This window comes from Mauremys mutica, chromosome 11 (assembly GCF_020497125.1).
Source record: "Mauremys mutica isolate MM-2020 ecotype Southern chromosome 11, ASM2049712v1, whole genome shotgun sequence".
Lineage (NCBI taxonomy): Eukaryota > Metazoa > Chordata > Testudines > Geoemydidae > Mauremys > Mauremys mutica.
Genome location: NC_059082.1, coordinates 63,494,999 through 63,516,070, shown reverse-complemented (window position 1 = coordinate 63,516,070; position 21,072 = coordinate 63,494,999). Strand labels below are relative to the sequence as shown.

The 21,072-nt window shown below is 37.9% G+C and overlaps 1 protein-coding gene across 15 annotated transcripts in view; it reads right to left on the bottom strand.

The window, feature by feature from the left end:
* The window catches only part of CLEC16A (C-type lectin domain containing 16A), a 204,653-nt gene that overhangs the window by 143,606 nt on the left and 39,975 nt on the right, over positions 1-21,072 (bottom strand). For 13 of the 15 annotated variants that reach the window (XM_044978772.1, XM_044978771.1, XM_044978778.1 and 10 more), the window contains 6 exons: positions 19,796-19,901; positions 17,832-17,837; positions 17,337-17,460; positions 16,200-16,374; positions 14,549-14,602; positions 7,436-7,549 (listed from right to left, as the gene is read on the bottom strand). In XM_044978772.1, the coding sequence (XP_044834707.1) occupies positions 7,436-7,549; positions 14,549-14,602; positions 16,200-16,374; positions 17,337-17,460; positions 17,832-17,837; positions 19,796-19,901 (579 nt within the window). The remainder of the gene's footprint in view (positions 1-7,435; positions 7,550-14,548; positions 14,603-16,199; positions 16,375-17,336; positions 17,461-17,831; positions 17,838-19,795; positions 19,902-21,072) is intronic. The other 2 variants (XM_044978770.1, XM_044978783.1) reach the window with 1 other exon arrangement.

Here is a 21,072-nt window from a genome sequence, read left to right as displayed (position 1 = left end):
TTCATCACACCTAGGCTTCTTTATTTAATCTCACAACATTCCATATAGACAGCAACCTCAATCATCCAATGGCCTAGAGGAACAGGGAAATCTCTTTAAATTATTGGGTGGTCTGTTAGCTGTAGGAGCCAGCCATACAAGGAAGGTCAAAGACCCGAGCACAGACTTTAAGGCCTGCTGGTCAGTTGCTCTGATAACTTCCAGCTGGAAGTTCTCAGAATCAGCTTGTAAGGGGGAATTCCAGGAGCAAAGTACTGCTGAGAATGGCTGGTTTTCTTAAGTTTTGCTTGTGTGTGCATTTAAGTTCTGCAAGAGCTGAGCTTCAAGAACATTTCATCTAGCATCTTCCTCCAGCAGCTCCCCTACCCACTCTTGCTTTGTGCAGCAAGTTTCTGAAATATACGTCATTTAAAACAGGGCTTTATCCTGCAAATTTAGCAAGAGAGACATCCTTATTTTGAACAAATCAAGGTACATGCTACACAGGATATTGAGAGAGACTATTTCTTAACTGTGAAGCAGCACAGCCATGATCAATACACTGGTTCCTTGTTTGTGAGACAAAGATAATCTCATCTAGGGCAGTGGTTCTCATCCAGGGCCCCCTGGGAGGGCCACAGGCAGGTTTCAGGGGGTCTGCCAAGCAGGGCTGCAATTAGACTTGCTGGGGCCCAGGGCAGAAAGCCAAAGCCTCGCTGAATGGGGCTGAAGCCCAGGGTTCCAAACTCCACCACCTGGGGCTGAAGCCAAAGCCTGAGCCACTTAGCTTCGCAGGGTCTGCTGTGGCGTGGGGCCCCGAGCAACTGCCCTGCTTGCTACCCCTTAACCCTGGTCCTTATATGCAGAAAAAGTTGTTGTGACATAGGTGGGCCATGGAGTTTTTAATAGCGGGGAGGGGGGCTCAAAATGAAAAAGGTTGAGAACCCCTGATCTAGGGGGCTGTTCGCATATGCTTGCTAGTGGAGGTGGTTATTTCCAAACAGCTGATCACATTTGAACAAATGTATGCTCTTACAGAGAGACGCAGAAAACTCAAATCACTGGATTTCCAGTACTCTATATTCTATATCTTCTGGTGGAGGGAATTCAGTGAGTATTTGTATTTTGAGATTAATACTGAGGGGCAAATCAATTGGGTAAATAATGTACATACTCAAGACTTCTGGCTCAAAGAAAAAGTTTGGAAAAAACTGTCCCTTCACTTTTTAAACAAACTTCTGCACAGTTTGTTTCAGAACAGCAATAAAAACTGATGACACATCATGAAAGGGATGCCTGGCAAGATCTCTGCACAATTTGTAGCCCCAAAAGGTTCAAGTAAGGATTTGCAATTTGTAGAGAAAGCTTATTCAAACCTTGCCCAGGTCACCCATTGCTAGTTACCATAATAAGAAATACTTATGGTATGAGAATCCTTCACAATGGCCAAAAAAGGAAAACAAACAAACAAAAAAACCCACACAACCAACACTATGAAGCTTTTATATTTTAAACGTGAAATTATCTCCCCTTAACCTCTCAAATCTATTTTTACCCAGAGATAGAACTGCAACACAGGAAATTTTAGAAATAACTAGATTTAGAGCCCTATTTATATTAATGAGTTCTTGTTACAAGAGGCATGAAAAATGGAGGAACAAATGATGTCCTTGTTCTTTATGGGAACCTCTTATAAGATGCAAGTTGCAGGAATCATTTAGTTTATTTTTCCCTTTCCCATTATTTAGTGACTCAGCTATTTCTAGAAGACTGAAACAGTTTTCATTATAAAGAAAATGTTTAATATACTGGAAGTACATTCTTAATGCAGTGTACTGTGGACTATCAATGTGAATCAAACACATGTTGGGAAAAGGAGATGAACACTCATCAAGAACATACTATAAAAAGGCCAGTTTTCATGGCCTATTTAGTCTGGAGAAAAAGAATGGTTAGAAAGAGCTAATATGTAACGTGTGCTGTCAGATACAATAGCTACACGCCCCTAATACTTTAAACACAAGACCAGAGCGTAAATTATGTGCCTTCTAAATTAATTTCTCAAGGTTGATACCAATTTTAGGTTAATGTTAATTTACACCTTCTCAAGTAATTATTTATATATTTGCCGTTTGATCTTGTGTAACGTGTGCTGGTAAAGCAAGGCAATACCAGTAACTTAGCTTCATATTACGAGAAGGAGAAAGTAGGTTAAACAAAAACCAAGAAATCTAAAACAGGTAGGATTGAGCAACATCCGAATTATACAGGAAACAGATCTCACTGACAGGAAGAAAGGTAAACCTTAATGTGACTATTGTCAAATTGTTTATACTATATTCTCCCTGACTTCACATATTTAACTACAGTCACAAGAAAAACATAGCAAGAGCTTCATTTTAACACCGTCCAATAACAGGAAGTATATAGAAAATAGTTACCTCTACATGTAATTTCTGCTACTCACATCTATTTTCAGAACTTGATACACACTGATATGGGGTGTTTGTTCACTTATAAGATATATATGTTTTTAAACAGGCACCATCGAGACTTCCTGGCATAAGTTTCACTGAACTGTATCTGTATACACAGGATTTGGATACTTAAAGTAAAAGCATCTGATTACTGCTCAGAAAAGATCAGCAGTAACATTATGGGAGTTGTTGTGCATCAATGATAGGGTTGCAACGTGTCCGGTTTTCGACCAGAAAGTCCGGTTGAAAAGGGGACCTGGCAGCGTCCGGTCAGATGTACTGACCAGACACCAAATGTCCAGTTACTGTGGGCAGGGGGGAGGTGCTGGGTCATCAACTCCCACCAGTCCCTGGTTCAGCAGGGGCTGCCTACTACCTGCTGGCAGGCAGGCTCTGTGTCAAGCTATGGCTCCTGTCCCAACCCCGGAGCAGAGGGAGCCCAGTGAGCGATGGGGGCGGAGGATGTCAGAGGGGGGCTCGAGGGAAGAGGCAGAGCAGAGGGGTCCAATTTTCAGAAATTAGAAAGTTGCCATCACTAATCAATGACCTTATCTTTTTGTAGTCACCAACATGTGCTATTTCTATTACAAACTCTGATTTCCAGAAATTAGTACCATAGCAAAGCTGTCAAATGCATTTTGACATAACTTGCAAGACAGGTCTATTAGCTTTTATGTTACAAAGGTAACTGTTAGTTCCCAAGCTGTCCTCCCCAAGCTATTTTTGTTTTGAAATTGACTCACCTGTAAAGTGCATAGGCAAATCAACATCACCTTATTGGATGGCATCAAAAGCTGCTGACAGCTCGAATTGTATCTGCATGGACCCTACCTGATCTTCATCCATCACTAGGAGATTGTACTTCTTGCACTGGTAGACTCTCAGTTCCATACCAGGCTCTGTATTCAGACTGGCAAGGACCAAGGTGAATGAGGCAACAGTTGTCTTACTATAACCTTCTCTGTAATCTTAACCAAAAAAGGAAGAAGCAATATTGGTCAACCATTAGCAAGACCCTCAGCATCAAGTGTTGGTTTCCTGAGCAGAGGATGCACCAGAGCTTCTTAAAAAGAAGCTGGCATCCTTCCCTCCCTAATGAAGGTGTTAATCTCCACCAGCAATGGATCCAGTACTTTCCTCACTGGCCTTCACTAGCCAAAAAGAACATGGATCCAAAGGGACAGTAGCGGGATAGAGTACAAACCACATCTATAGTTTGAAGATATTGATGGGGCACAAGTCTGACTACTTTTGTGATAAAGTAGATGCAAACCTCTTATAGACTTCAGTATTCAACACTGTATTGCTTTATCCTCACCTAGGCACCCTTACTACATACCACTGGCTCATATTTATAGCCAGGGTAATTGAGAACAATTCTCAGATTCTACTGAGTCTGATCTTTATAGCCACGTGAAATGCCATTCAGCTGATCCAGGACTTCTAGTAAAAACAATTCTAGGGATCCTCAGTTTTGAAATACCCAAAATATATTTTTTTAAATAGCACACTGGACCCAGACAGTACTTGTGATGCAATTATTTCACCACCATTTTGCCACACATTAGTACCTGGGAAATGTAAGTCTCTGAAGACATTTCAAATACCAAGAGACTAACTTTCAAGATGAAACTTTCCTCTTCTCTTTAGCTTATGACTGCTTCTCATTATAGTATGTTAAAGTACAAACACACAAAGGATATAGGACTTTAAAATATTTTTACGGTAAATCTAAACACAAGGCAAGTCTATGGAGACAATATTAGCATTCAAACACGTACTGTGGAAGACTACAGCATACAGTAAGAAATGAGGAAGAGAAATCTGTTGACTTACTAAAATTGAGAATTCAAAGTAAAATTTTAACACTCAAAGAGGAAGAAAATAGTAAGTTAAGCCTGTTCTTCACTCTCAACTCTTCTACAATGTCCTTGTAGACACACAGAGCCTGCCTTCTGGCCACAGATTTCCAAGTAATAAGCTGCTTCTGCATGAAACCCATTTACGGCATACAATAATTACTTGAGGCAAGACCACCCCCATTCCTGAGCAAAGTCTTAATTGATAAATACGAATATATCACTGCTAATTCTTACCAAAAAATTGCACTCAGTGCCAGTATCACTCAGTAGTGATACTGGTACTCAGCTACCGAGGAATAGCCCTGGAGAATAACCCCTAAACCAGTAGGCATGGACTAAAACTAACTCTGGGACCCAACCTGAGTCATCTCAGCAAGCGAGTATTATCGCAGGTTGACAGAGAAGAGAACACTACACGGTCCTGCCCAGCCCTATCCCCAATACATCAGGAACCTCTCAATACCTCTGACTAGCCTGTCAGGACCATACATGAACATAGTTTCACATACACCATGTTGTCTGTCTGTTTTCTTGGAACCATGCTGAATACCTTATAAGCATACATTCTCTTCCCTGGAGGCCTCTTGTCCAGCTTCTCCAATGGGCTATATTCCCTCCTGCTGACAGGTTTTCCATTGGACACTCCCCCACAGGTTTCCCTAATGAGCTTAATGAAACCCTACTGCTTGTAAATACTTCCTAGAGTCTGTAGCTGAACCCTCCACAAATTTAGTTTCCCTAACTGGAAGTTTTCCTATAGTCCACTGAAACCCCTTAGCCACAAAAGCTCAGTTCACTCTCCTACAAGCAAACTTCTACCAGCGAGCACAGAAAGATTTAACATCTGCCCTACTTAGCTAATGTGATTAGCTATGACATGACTTCCAGTTTATATGCAGCCGGTTCACTTTTATCTTGGGCAGTAGGAAGTGGCAGCCAAAAAAAGCACCAACAAAAACCTGCACAAGTAACAATAAAAGTGAACCCAAGCTTGTAGGAAATCCACAAATCCGTCAATGTTAAAACAAACACATGCCAAAACACTCAAACATCAGACACAAGTGCCTTTGCATAACAGCTGTGAACTAGAATAAGTGTAATTTCTGCAGACAGACCCCACCCTCTGACCACAGGTTTCCTAGTAATAAGCTGCGTCTGCATGAAACCCATTTATGGCATATAAGTAACACACACAGATGCATCCAGTATGTGACAAACAGAATGTCACAGAACTTTGCTAACATGAATAAGAGATTACTTTATCTCGAAGTGTTAACTCACAATACTACCATTCCACCCTGCAGTGTCTGTTTAAAAAGATATCCAATACCAAGAGCAATGTTGGACTACCCCACTTAACTGTGCTCAATAGCCACGGACAATAAAGATCAGCCCATAACAAAGTTCCCCTGATACAACAAGACATTAGGAAAGTTCACTTTTGTTACAGCAAGCCTTTTCCAGGGGTTCTTTCAAATATCCTTAAACATGCTAAAAAGCCAAACCTGAAGTTAAAATTTGGTGGGATAAAAATTGTACTGGGGGCTGGGCAGAGAAGAGAAGGTTATATCAAGAGACGTACCCTTCTCCCAACCGGCTCAGATACTTAGGCCTTGTCTACACTTGCAGCAGCATGTAGTGTACATGTAGCTACATGGCACAGCGAAAGGCTCTCATGGCAGTGGGGAAAGGCTCCAGCAGCTCCTTCTTCCAGAGTCTTTCACTGCAGCATAGATGTTGAAGGCACTGGTTGGGCGTGCAAAGAGCCAAACAGGATATACACCCTATGATTCTGTCATGTCTGTATTCTACTCATATGAGCAGTGCTTCATCACCTACACACTGTTATTTATACCTATGCTAACTGGGCATTCAGTGTCTGTACCAGGGGTAGGCAACCTGCGGCACACAAGCAGATTTTCAGTGGAACTCTCACTGCCTGGGTCCTGGACACCGGTCCGGGGGGCTCTGCATTTTAATGTAATTTTAAATGAAGCTTCTTAAACATTTTAAAAACCTTATTTACTTTACATACAATAGTTTAGTTATATATTATAGACTTATAGAAAGAGACCTTCTAAAAATATGTTAAAATGTATTACCGGCACGCGAAACCTTAAATTAGAGTGAATAAATGAAAACTCGGCACACCATTTCTGAAAGGTTGCCAACCCCTGGTCTGAACCCTACATGCCTCAATAAATGGAGACAGACTTAGAGGATGTATTTCACTTTTGACATAGGAATTAGTCTGTTTAGATCATGATTTGACTGCCTTAAGAGTAGCTAGTTTTTCTAAAGTATGCAAATGAAAGCACACGCTTCAGGGAATTCAGAGATAAGTAACATAGGAAGAAAGATTAGACCACCAATGTAATATACAAAGATTACATTTAAATATCCATTAAAAAGGAATAATATATCTAGTTATTTTAAAACATTGCTTGTCATTTCTACTACAGCTCTCACATAACTATTATACATAATTATAGATAAAAATATATCTGCTTGAAAGTTACGGCTGCTATAGGTTTCAGTTCTCAGAATTTGCTGAGCCTAACTCAATGACTGAAAGGGAGCTGGGAATCAAAAAACGGAAGAGCGTTACTTTCCCTGATGTAACAGGCTGATATATTTTTAGAAATAAAACCAACTGTGGAAGAACTTTGGAGTACATTACACACCTAATCATAAAAACAGTTGATTTAAACAGTCACAAAATGAAATCATCACAGGGTTAATTTTTAAAACACTGTCATTTGTACCAAATAGCTTGAGTCCATATTGCATTTTCATTTACAATTATGTAATAGGAAAGCTATAGCTTGGCTTCATCTCCAAAACGTGATAAGTCTACACAAAAACTGAAAGATACTATTAATGAAGAGAAGGAAACATTTAGGGTAATAGGAAAATAAACAAAACAAAGCAGATGAAGTGTGTCTTAACAGAAAGGTCATTCAGGCTGCAAAATAGTCTCCCACTGAATGCGATGGAAGCTCATCAGTGCTGTTCTCCAGAGGCAGACAAGTATTTTCCAACCAGATTTCTCCATCTCTTTCTCTCCCTTAAAAAAAAATTACAATAAAGACATACAAAAGATAGTTGACCACTTACTGAACTTCTCTGGATATCTTGCTCAACTTTTGAGGAGAATACTGAAAGGTCCCCATTAAGAATAACCTCAGCCAGTGAGTTCACCAGAGGTGCATAATGTATAATCAGGAAAACCTATTAACAGGGGGATGGAGAAAAGAATGTTAGACATACTCAATTTTAGACACTGTAGGCATTTTCCCCACCTAATTAAATCGTTAAATTTCTTTACGTTACATAATGTCTAATAAAACCCAAACTGGGATATACTTGAGCTATAATTAGTATTCGGGAGGAACACTGACCACAATCCCTTTCTACGTCAAATTAATCTCCCTTTCCCTGAATTCCAAGCCTGATTGATAGTCTACTTGGCCAGTGTTCACTAGTTTCCTTTTATCCTCTTCCAGCTAAGCACTATGTATTCCTCCTCATTTATTTTAAGAAACATGAAGATTCTATAGCATTAGCCTACAGTCAACCCATTTAATAGAAATCTGTTATTGGGGAAAGCCAGGACAGTTAAGTGATTGTGGTACATTATATCCATAGGCCTTGTGGTATGGGGACACCTAGCAATATCCCATGCATAAGATTTTACAAAAGCATAGCACAAGATTTGCTTGATGGAGAAAGTAGTGGGTGAAGTTCTATGGCCTGTGTTTATGATCTAGACTGTTATCCTGCACAACAGTCCCTTCTGGCCTAAAGAACTAAGACTTTTCAACAGTGTAAGAACATTTTTCTTAATAGTAGTTTTTCAGTGAGAGGTATCTGGCAAGTCTCAAATCAAGAGTCAACTGTGTAATGCTGTTGCAAAAAAGGCAAACGTCATTCTGGGATATATTAGCAAGGAGCAAGACACAAGAAGTAATTCTTCCGCTCTACTCTGCGCTGATTAGGCCTCAACTGGAGTATTGTGTCCAGTTCTGGGTGCCACATTTCAGGAAGGATATGGACAAATTGGAGAGAGTCCAGAGAAGAGCAACAAAAATTATTAAAGGTCTAGAAAACATGACCTATGCGGGAAGATTTTTAAAAATGGGTTTGTTTAGTCTGGAAAAGAGAAGACAGAGGGGACATAATTTTTCAAGTCTGTAAAAGGTTGTTACGTGGAAGAGGAAGAAAAATTGTTCTTCTTAACCTCTAAGGATAGGACAAGAAGCAATGGGCTTAAATTGCAGCAAGGGTGGTTAGGTTGGACATTAGGAAAAACTTCCTAACTGAAAGGGTGGTTAAGCAAAGGAATAAATTGCCTAGAGAGGTTGTGGAGTCTCCATCACTGGAGATGTTTAAGAGCAGGTTAGACAATGAATGGTCTAGTTTTATGATTCTATATAATGTAGGAATAAGCTCAGTGTAATGTAAGAACAAGTTTCCAATGTTTTCAACATTTACGCACTTGACAGTATTATGATAGGTACTTCAGAAAAACCTAAAATAAATTCCGCCATAGTTAGGTGCTAGGTGAAAGGGACAAAAACAGTTTGAGTCACTAAACCAGCATCCTGTCTTCACTGTTTAAACACATCTGCTTATAGAACATGATATTATCAGGCAAGTGGGAACCTTTGACTTCCTATTTTGCAGTGATGGGCTAGAACCCATATAAATCCCCTTCAGAATTTCATAGCAATATGGTCTCAAAGATTAACTTTGAGGTACCCTTTAGAAGTAACTCAGGAACGTAAGGCAGTGGCCTGCCTGTTCACAGGAATGCCCTGGCATAAACTACATTACAACTGTGCTTTGGGAACAGCAGTGGCTTCCCATCTGCTGCTGGATGCAATTCAAGTTGTTGGTTCTAATTTACAAAGCTGTTCTTTATACAGAGTATCTGGTATGCCAGTGGCCATCTCTGTGTATGCAACACTGATGGCAGAAATCACTAAAGTGGTTTTCTTAACAGTTACTTAATGTGTACTCTTCAAAACGAGATTATTTCAGTGGAGGAACCTGGCTGTCTAGCTTCCACTTTGTCAGAGGAGCTATTTATTGACCTATAGAGATCTATTTCAGGAATCCTTCATCAAGCCTTTGCTTCACTACAGACCATCGAGATATTAATTAACAATTTAATGGTGATTGAGGAGGTATAGGTTGGGAAGCGGTTTTCTCATATGTGAGTAGTTCCTATAATCCTGAATTTGTACTGACAGATACTAGCACAATGAGAGCATAAAACAAACACAGATTGCATTTTACAATTTATACTCAAGTCAGATGGACCAAGGTGTAGCACAGGACTGAGACCATACTAACGATATGCAATATAGTAGAACCATAAAGGAAGAGTTTTGCTGCATTAACTACTCAGCATCTTGATATTGATGTGGAAATATACTATTCAAAGTTATGAATAATGTTCTGCCCCTAGATACGCACATTTGATTCTGAATGATTTAAAAGAAATCCCTCCATAAATAAATAAGTCCATAAATGGCTATTAGCCAGAATGGGTAAGAATGGTGTCCCTAGCCTCTGTTCGTCAGAGGATGGAGATGGATGGCAGGAGAGAGATCACTTGATCATTGCCTGTTAGGTTCACTCCCTCTGGGGCACCTGGCATTGGCCGCTGTCGGTAGACAGATACTGGGCTAGATAGACCTTTGGTCTGACCCGGTACGGCCTCTCTTATGTTCTTATGTTCTCCCATTGGCGAAGGTAGCATCTACACTAAAGCACTGCAGCGAAGCAGCTGTGCCACTGTAGTGTTTTAAGAGTAGACAAGCCCCAGATATGAAGAAATAGGCCCAATGAGCTGCTGAGCAAAGCTGGGTGACATTTTTTGGATAAATAATTCATTCCCGGAGAACTATAGTTTCAGTCAACCCAAAACTATTGCAAATTTGACACAAATTGTTTGGGCTAGATTCACAAGAGGGCTTAGGTGCCATTCACAAAATGGCTAGAAGACCCAGTTCCTCATTTATTACCTTCAGCTAAGTAGTTAAAGTGGTTACCTGGAATGTGAGACACCCAGGTTAGCCCCCCCACCACCTGATGCAGAGCAGGGACATGAATTTGGATCTCCCATCGTTGAGAATTTGAAAGTGGAAGGCAGCTTGGGTGAAAGTGATCATGAAATCATAGAGTTCATGATTCTAAGGAAGGGTATAAGGGAGTACAGCAAAATAGAGACAATGGATTTCAGGAAGGTGGGTTTTGGTAAGCTCAGAGAGCTGATAGGTAAGGTCCCCTGGGAAACAAGACTGAGGAGAAAAACAACTGAGGAGAGTTGGCAATTTTTCAAAGGGACACTATTAAGGGCCCAAAAGCAAGCTATTCCGCTGGGTAGGAAGGATAGAAAATGTGGCAAAAGATCACCTTGGCTTAACCACGAGATCTTGCATGATCTAAAAAATAAAAAGGAGTCTCATAAAAAATGGAAACTAGGACAAATAACAAAGGATAGGCAAACACCACAGGAACACAGGAGCAAGATTAGAAAGGCAAAGACACAAAATGAGCTCAAGTTAGCTACAGGAATAAATTGAAACAAGAAGACTTTTTATCAATACATTAGAAGCAAGAGGAAGACCAAGGACAGGGTAGGCCCACTGCTCAGTGAGGAGGGAGAAACAGTAACAGGAAACTTGGAAATGGCAGAGATGTTTAATGACTTCTTTGTTTTGGTCTTCACCGAGAAGTCTGAAGGAATGCCAACATAGTGAATGCTAATAGGAAGGGCGTAGGTTTAGAAGATAAAATAAAAAAAGAACAAGTTAAAAATCACTTGGAAAAGTTAGATGCCTCCAAGTCACCAGGGCCTGATGAAATGCATCCTAGAATACTCAAGGAGTTAACAGAGGAGGTATCTGAGCCTCTAGCTATTATCTTTGGAAAATCATAGGAGACAGGAGAGATTCCAGAAGACTGGAAAAGGGCAAATATAGTGCCCATCTATAAAAAGGGAAATAAAAACAACCCAGGAAACTACAGACCAGTTAGTTTAACTTCTGTGCCAGGGAAGATAATGGAGCAAGTAATTAAGGAAATCATCTGCAAACACTTGGAAAGTGGTAAGGTGATAGGGAATAGCCAGCATGGATTTGTAAAGAACAAAATCATGTCAAACCAAACTGATAGCTTTCTTTGATAGGATAACGAGTCTTGTGGTAAGGGAGAAGCGGTGGATGTGGTATACCTAGACTTTAGTAAGGCATTTGATACCGTCTCGCATGATATTCTTATCAATAAACTAGCCAAATACAACTTAGATGGGGCTACTATAAGGTGGGTGCATAACTGGCTGGATAACCATACTCAGCTAGTAGTTATTAATGGTTCCCAATCCTGCTGGAAAGGTATAACAAGTGGGGTTCCACAGGGGTCTCTTTTGGGACCGGTTCTGTTCAATATCTTCATCAACGACTTAGATATTGGCATAGAAAGTACACTTATTAAGTGTGCAAATGATACCGAACTGGGAGGGATTGCAACTGCTTTGGAAGATAGGGTCATAATTCAAAATGATCTGGACAAATTGGAGAAATGGTCTGAGGTAAACAGGATGAAGTTTAATAAAGATAAATGCGAAGTGCTCCACTTAGGAAGGAACAATCAGTTTCACACATACACAATGGGAAGAGACTGTCTAGGAAGGAGTACGGCAGAAAGGGATCTAGGGGTTATAGTGGAACACAAGCTAAATAGGAGTCAACAGTGTGATGCTGTTGCAAAAAATGCAAACACGATTCTGGGATGCATTAACAGGTTGTGAGCAAGACACGAGAAGTCATTCTTCCACTCTACTCTGCGCTGGTTAGGCCTCAACTGGAGTATTGTGTCCAGTTCTGGGCACTGCATTTCAAAAAAGATGTGGAGAAATTGGAGAGGGTCCAGAGAAGAGCAACAAGAATGATTAAATGTCTAGAGAACATGACCTATGAAGGAAGGCTGAAAGAATTGGGTTTGTTTAGTTTGGAAAAAAGAGAAGACTGAGAGGGGACATGATAGCAGTTTTCAGGTATCTAAAAGGGTATCATAAGGAGGAGGAAGAAAGCGTGTTCATCCTAGTCTCTAAGGATAGAACAAGAAGCAATGGGCTTAAACTGCAGCAAGGGAGGCTTAGGTTGGACATTAGGAAAAAAGTTCTTAACTGTCAGGGTGGTTAAACACTGCAATAAATTGCCTAGGGAGGTTGTGGAATCTCCATCTCTGGAGATATTTAAGAATAGGTTAGATAAATGTCTATCAGGGATGGTCTAGACCAGGGGTAGGCAACCTATGGTACGTGTGCCGAAGGCGGCACGCAAGCTGATTTTCAGTGGCACTCACACTGCCGGGGCCTGGACACTGGTCTAGGGGGCTCCGCATTTTAATTTAATTTTAAATGAAGCTTCTTAAACATTTTAAAAACCTTATTTACTTTACATACAAACAATAGTTTAGTTATATATTATAGACTTATAAAAAGAGACCTTCTAAATGTTAAAATGTATGACTGGCACGCGAAACCTTAAATTGGAGTGAATAAATGAAGACTCGGCACACCACTTCTGAAAGGTTGCCAACCCCTGGTCTAGTCAGTATTTGGTCCTGCCATGAGGGCAGGGGACTAGACTCGATGACCTCTCGAGGTTCCTTCCAGTCCTAGAATCTATGAATCTTCCAGGCGAGTACCCTAACCACTGGGCTACAGTCATTCTCAGTTCATACACTCTATCTCTGACCAATTATTATTCAAGACATTTAGTTCACCCCAAAATGAAATTTGTCAAATTTCACTTGGCTTTTTTTTTTTTAAACCAACATTTTCCAGAATGGTTAGTGAACTGAAAAATTATTGACTCTCTCTAATGCTGAGTACTTCTCAATACTCTCATTTACATGAGATAGATTAGAGGGCTCAAAGCATCTCATAAGAGGCATTTAGTGCCTTAACAAGACTGATTCCCTTAGTTTCAAGTGATTGCTACTATAAAGTTTCATTTTTGAGGTCACTAAACCTAACTCAAATTGAAAATGTGGGAAACAGAAACTTAGCAGCACTGCAGTGTTTCCTTTCCTGAGGCAACAAAACAGGTGGAAACTGGTTTTTACAATGCCTACAAATAGTCATAAAGAAATCAACCTGGGAGGATACCCCCACTTATAAAAAGTCTGATTTAAGAATTCATAGATTTAAAAAAAAGTCATTTTAAAATATTATCACTTCTAGCAGAAATCAAGTCAATAATATATTTTGACCTAAATGTAAATATTTATTTAAGAATGTAAATGTATTGAGCATGTACATGAAGTATACAGGTAGGCTCATATTTAGCTGACAGAATAAGCTTTTTTCAATCTCTAGGGTAAACAGCAATAATCCAAAGAACAAAAATGAGCATCTGGCATTTTCAAGAACTTTTATTTAACTATCTATCTATTTCACCACTCACTTAAAAAATTCCCAATTTAAAAGAAGTTTATGGTGGCACTCTGATCTACTGTAAAATTACCTAAGATGTGTGCAATCCATAACGGCATTTTCAATTGTCAGAAGTTATAGCATCTGCTCAGTATTCAGCCACTCAATTTTTATTTTTGTAAATACAAGAAAGCTGATCACATTTCACGAGACATAAAACAAGGCACTCCCTACTTGTAATTAAAGATCCCACAACATTTTGCACAAGAGTAGGAGATTCAAAACCTAATTTCTGTATGTCCTAGTCAAATTGAAATTTGGAATGCTGTATTCTGCCTGTAGTTGCAGTTGAATACCGTATTCTTCATTTCAGTCCTAACTTGTTGTAGAAAGCTGTTACGCGATGTTTAACAGCTGCTGCATTCCACTTAAGAGGTGGCTGCATTAAACTGGTAAGTTAAGGGATTGTTACAAACATCTCAAAATATCTGCCTTTTACTGGTGTTCTAAAGATTTAATTAGGTAATGTTTGTAAAGTATTCCGAGAACCTCCAAGGAAAGGTACTAGTAAGTAAAGAGTAGTAGTTGGCCCATGTGATGATCAGTGAGCTAATAATTTAAAAAAATAAATATACAAGTGTCCCTTAAAGGTACACACTGCACCTCAAACTGAGCACAATTCTCTTCAGATGTATAGCTGAAAAATAGCCCCCTAAACCACACAATTTATAATGAAATTACTGAGACCATTACAAACACCACACTGAAACGTGACATACTTGTGAGAGAAGATAGAGAGAAACTTGCAGACTTATTTTTGGACGCTCCCCACCCTACGGAAGAAAGAAAAGAATGCCCAGTTAATTACAGAAAACTAAGGTAATTACACCATTAAATAGAAGAAAGGCCAACATTTTTTAAAATAGAAGAATGTAAGTATAAACACTTGATTTATTCATGTGCACTACCTCCCCCACTTCCCCCAATGCTACTAAGTTCCAAAGGAATACGCTGACATTTTCCAGTGACTTTCCATTTCTTTGGAAAAGGATCTCAGAAGAATGCATTTTTCATTTGCTGCACGCTTGAAAATATGGCTGCACATTGTTTTTGAAGGCAAAGTTTCCTGTAATATTTATTTTTACCAGATGCTTAAGTGAGAAGTACATTTTTATCCCTCCAGCATATCCTTACCAGATGGTACTTATGAAATGACAAATTAATAAAAGGAGGCTCTTACAATTTGTTATTCCACAGAATTAAATAAGACCAATAAAAGTTTACTGGAGTTGTTGACATTCAGTTGTTGGATTCAAGTAGGTAATTCTGGCTTCACAGGCATTTTCTCTTCATAATCAGAACACAATAAATGCTCATAGAATGACAATACTTTAAAATCTCCATTAAAATTAGAATAAACTGATTTCTGAAAGAACCACCAACACCACAGAAAAGAAAACTATTTACAATATTTACAGTCTCTTGTCTGAAGCATGTTGTTTTAAGTCACTAGAGATATTTGCATATTTTTGCATTATAAGACATGGAAGGAAACATGGCTGAAGCACAAGACTGGAAGTCATAAAATCTGGTCTATACCTACCTCTACCACAGACTCACTGTATAAAATGAATTTAATTACTTAACCCAGAAGGGGATATGACAGGTTCAATTAATTAACATTAAAAAAACACTAAGATCTTTGATGGCAGGCTCCACAGAAATGCAAAGTATGATAAATCTTTAGAGATGTCACACAATTATGACAAGGATAAAAAATACAAGAGGATCACAAGACACATGCAATTACCATGGAGATAGGCACTATATAAGAACCTGGATTAGATGGAATTTAAGCAAACTTTTCATCTGTTCCATACAGTAGGTAGCAAGTCTGATTCTGCTCCTTTTAATCAGTGACATGTTTTTTTTAAAAAACCCACTGAAATTAGAAAAATAAGACTAGAGGCAGGATGCATGGATTTGAGAATTTTATACGTAAGTAACAGAGATCCTGTTTTCAATCTTAAAGATTACTTTTTTAAAAAGCATCTTTCTGATACAATTATACTGGCCTTTTAAAACATATTTCAGAGAAATCCAGGCCCAGACCTGAACTTACTGCTTCTGTCCCTACTGCTAACATTAAACGCTAAACAATGGTTAACAACTACATGGGCCAATGTACGTGAGTCTTTACCTAGGTTCATATATACCTAAAACAGCATCTCCTGGGCAGTCATCTTTTAATTTAAGAAGAACAAAGACCTGAATTATTTAAACTGTTTTTCTTGTAAAGTTACTTAAATGTAGATGATATTAATTCTACTTATGGGATACACTTACTGCACAAATTACTGTAAATACTGAGTGGAAATCATTAATTATTAAGACTTAACTAATCACTAAATCATGCAAGCTATTCCTTACCTTATCTTGATTTACTAATGAATACACATAGAGAGGCAGAAACAGCCTATTAAGTAGGTGGTCTGTGAGCACATCATTTAAGAATTCACAATTAATGATAAGGATATCATTAAGATAATGTAAATGATCCAGATGTTCTGCTACCAAATCACTCAGTTTGCCTTTATTTCTGTGCCTGAAAGAGACAAAGATTTAGACATAGCTAAGGTAGAAGAACATTCAGAACTCAGTAAGATAATGTATCTGCATCTTTTTTCTGTCTTATTCCATGCAGACTGACTAATGCAGACATCCAAGTTACCTCCTGTAACCTTAGAGATTTGACAATCAAAATGAAGCAATTGAAGGAGTGTTGTCATTTTAATTTCACAATACAACATCCACAGTGATGAGTACAAGATTTCAGTTTTCTGGAGAAGCATAAAAATCTCAGCTGCCAATTTGTACGTGCCTTTTTAGAAGCCAGTCATGAAAGGAAACATTACAATTTTGTTTTCTATTACAAAATACTATTTAAACATTTTTATCTTAAAGCCAGTAAAACTACTTATATTTCTTCTGTACTGTTCTAACCCAAGTAAAGCTTTAAAAAAACTGCTCCATACATACTCAAAGAGCAAATCCAATGTGGTGATCATGAGCAACACAGCACAAATTTTGTAGTTGACAGAATAAGAGGTTTTATACAAGTGACATCTGCCAGTTATATTGATGGCAATGGTGTTTAGATAATTAACTACTGAATAAACTTGAAAAGACTATTTTTCTAATGATACTTTCCAGAAAACTATCCTAATGTCCAGCTTTCTGAATGCGAGTACAGATATCTAAAGATCCTGTGCTTTTAGTCTTATTGTTATGCAAACAGTCCTATATATCTTTTGCATAACAATTTAGTTCAATAATAAAGTAAAGTCTATATACTTCAAACCAACTGGGATGAGGAGTAATGTGTCTCCCAACAAATCATTTATTTACAGGAATGTTAAAATTTATAAATGACTTGACAATATCCTCCTGCAATGATTTCTAACACGATCTTATAAGAATTACAGACTTGGTAGGATCATTTCTTGAGACACTAACTTAAAAGGTTTTCAATGCACCTGGCAAAAAGAAATAGTTGCAGAAGCTTACTCTTCATCAGTCTGCACACAGTTATCCAGTTCTATCACATGGCTCCCAATAAACCAAACAAGGTTGGAGAAGTAGGGGACAGCAGTTTTATCTCGAATGTAGTGCAACATAGGCTGGTTGTCCACTGAAGAGAAGTTAAAAAAAAAAAGTTTCCAAACGATAAATGTTTAAAAACAAAAACAAAAAAAATACAATCAACTTACCATTCTGAATTTTCATTACATGCTAATTTTCTTTTTTACTCACACATACACACCAGTATGGGTTTATCATATCCATGAAATAGATGTCTTTTAAAGTTTCATAGGGCAACTCTTCAAAGGCTAAATGAGCCTGTTAAAATACTAGGGTTATTTTTACATTGATCTCAGGATAGTAAGTAAATCTACTGCAGTTCAGAAAACCACATTCTACTCAAGTGAGTTTTCTTTTTTAAAAGACAAAGTGTAAGTATAAAGCAATAATGCTGAAAGCCAAACTTGTTAATAGACTTACATGACACTGCATTAAGGAACACAGGAATCATCAGTGAAGGAAGGGGAAAAAAAAAAAAAAGACAACAGTTAACAGGATTAGGAACTGGGATGATGAGAGATCCTCCAAAAGGGTTAAAGAGCTAAAGCAGGAAGCATCTAAACTAAAAGATACAGGTTAGAAGGTGTTAGATCAGAACATTTACAAATGGATAGTCAGAAAATTATGAAACCTGCATGTTTGATAGTTGTGTTTTTCAAATTCAACTCCCGTAGCTCTCCAACATTCAACTTAAACTCTAGGCAAGAACATCATAAAACTTTCCTTTTTATTTAGTAAATGTACACAAAGTATGAAGTGCATCATACTTCACTGTTTCTGTAATAACTGGCTCATACACAGAAGGTTGGGTGTTAGAAGTAGAGAAAATTTCACATGGATTTTGCTTGCTAAAGACCAGAAAGGGCCACACTTTGTACTCAGTGTCCAGACACCAACACATCTAAAGCAAAAATGCCTTCAGGGTTATCATGTAAATGTTGACACTTACCATCCACACTTCAGAATTTCCTTATTCAATACAGACCAAACAAGCAGCTTTTAAAACGTGGAGTAGAATTTTCCCCAGCCTTGTGTTTTGTAATCAATAATTACAGTTACTTTAATGTCACATTTGCCATTTTACTTCCTCCATTAGCTTGTCTACATCCAGTAATAGGCACATTCTAGCAATCAATTAAACTCTATACCTTTCTCATATACTGCTGAGAGCTAAAACTAGTCCAATCATTTTATTATGTAGCTATATACTTTACAGCTTAAAACAGTAAGTTGTTGGAAGTGAAGTCTGTGAGAAAAGTGTCACTATGAGGTAAAAAGCATTGTTGTGTTTACTTTGTACCTCAAAGTTCACTAGAAAATAGTAATTTTTGACTAGTCATTTTTCAGTCCATGCACAACTACAACATCCATTGATTTATAGCAAGTTTTGCAAGTTATGACAGTTTATTTACAAATTAATATTAAATTCCTCTTTTAAATCTAATGTAAAAAGCAGTTTAAAAATTGAAATAAAAATTTAATTAAAAAGGCAACTGCAGGATAAAAACCCCTATATGAATGCACATCACCATGCAGAGCACTTCAGAGGCTAGGATTACATTTCTGCCTCCAGGCTATGCAAATGAATTTACACAGAACTACACAAAACAAATTGTTTCTATAATAGAGTGCAAGATATATATACTTGCTTGCACAAAGAACAATTTATGGTACATCAATAGTTTTTCTCCACTGATGAGTGGACTATGAAATTCCAGAATTGCAGTCATAATCCAAAAAAATTAAGGAAATATATATGTTGATTTCTGCCACACAAATTACTATTTCTCTTATTATAAATGTTCAATATGTCAAGAGACTGATATTCTTAACAAGAAACTAATACTGTTTAAAAAAATGGACAGATTAGGACCTCTACTGGCAGTTGACGTGAATTTCCTTGTGTACTTTATATTGTGTTTCAGAGTATCAGCCGTGTTAGTCTGTAACCACAAAAAGAACAGGAGTACTTGTGGCACCTTAGAGGCTAACAAATTTATTTGAGCATAAGCTTTCGTGGGCTACAGCCCTTATGCTCAAATAAATTTGTTAGTCTCTAAGGTGCCATGAGTACTCGTGTTCTTTATATTGTGTTGGCACCCTTTTCTTTATCAAGGAAAATATACTGGTGTTTACAAACACACACAGTATTGTGTAAACACTTTGGCTTTAGAGTTGGTTTTTGTAAAGATTTTTTTTAAATCTATTTTTAACGCATATATGTTTGTTAACACATGCATGTTAAGTAACATGCTTACAATTAATTCAGCTTTGCATAAATCAGAATCTATGCCTGGTAAATATGCATTGTTTGTAATTGTTAACATTTAACTTTAGTTACACAAAGTATCAGGTGTACTAGTCTTCTGATGCACTGAACTTACCTTTGTAGACATTTAAAGTTATAGTCCTGACAGCAATTCTGACCATGCTCTCTGGGTGGTTAAAAAATTTAATGGCCTCCGTATACAAGGCAAAATCATTAGTGTGCTGAAATGAAAATACAGCAGGCATTATGTTTTATCCTGTCAAACATTCAATACTTTCTTAGGATTTTGCATGAAAAAAGTTACCCTACTAAGGTAACAAGGCAGAAAAAAAATCTAATCTATCACATGGTACTATAAATGTGTAAATGTAGTCAATCTTAATCCTTTTTAAAACAAAATCTAAGTTTCAAACACCCATTAGTTTGCAGGTATATGAGTTTATTACAGGAAGCACGTATTAAGTTTCATATACTTCACATATCATCATCTCTGTACTTTTTAAAGAGCTTTGATGCCCTCTTCTGGCAATAACTATTATGTGGATAGATAGAAAAATAAGACTAAGGTTGTGTGAAAAGATCACCTCTTAGACCTGCAACTGCACCAAAACGGTGCCCACACTGATCCTCACTGACTTCATATGGGATCTGTCTGCATGGATTCAAATGCGGAATTAGGGCTTTAAGATAACAGGCTTACAATTGAATAAAGTACTGTAGTAAATAGACAAAACTCTAGGTTCTTTGAGTAAGCACTACATTTGAAACATCAGAATTCTGAATTAACTTAAGTTTGAAGTTATGTTGCACTTTATGTTGCAATGCCAAGTTCTGTGGGCATTTGTAATTCAAATATAGCAGTTGACTTACACCAAAACATCAATATTTACTGACTAAAATCCATGAAGTAGTTTGTTTTAATATACCCATGCAAAATGCCAATGACTGAAATTTCTGTAAATTTAGATATTCTTTTGCACTTAAATTTGATTATATTAAATTCTTTTAAATGGAGGTCTCACTATGCAATATTTTAAAAGCTATTTAATTTTTTAAAGCAGTGATTTAAAAAGCAAACTATTTTGGTTTGATGTTATTACAGTGAAAAGGCAAGACACTAACAGAATCACTAAGAACATTAGCTTCTGCCATCCATGTTGCAGTGTATTTATACTTAGGCAATGTCTACACTATGGGCACCACAGCGGCACAGCTCCAGCTCCAAAGCAAATGCCGCGATAGTGTAAACTCACGCTATGGTAATAGAACTTCACCTTCCCAAGCAATGGCAGCTACGTTGACTGAAACATTTTTCAGTTAACCTAATCGTGCCTACGCTAGAGGTTAGGTTGGCAGAGCTACTACATTGAGGGGTGTGTTTTTATGTTTCCC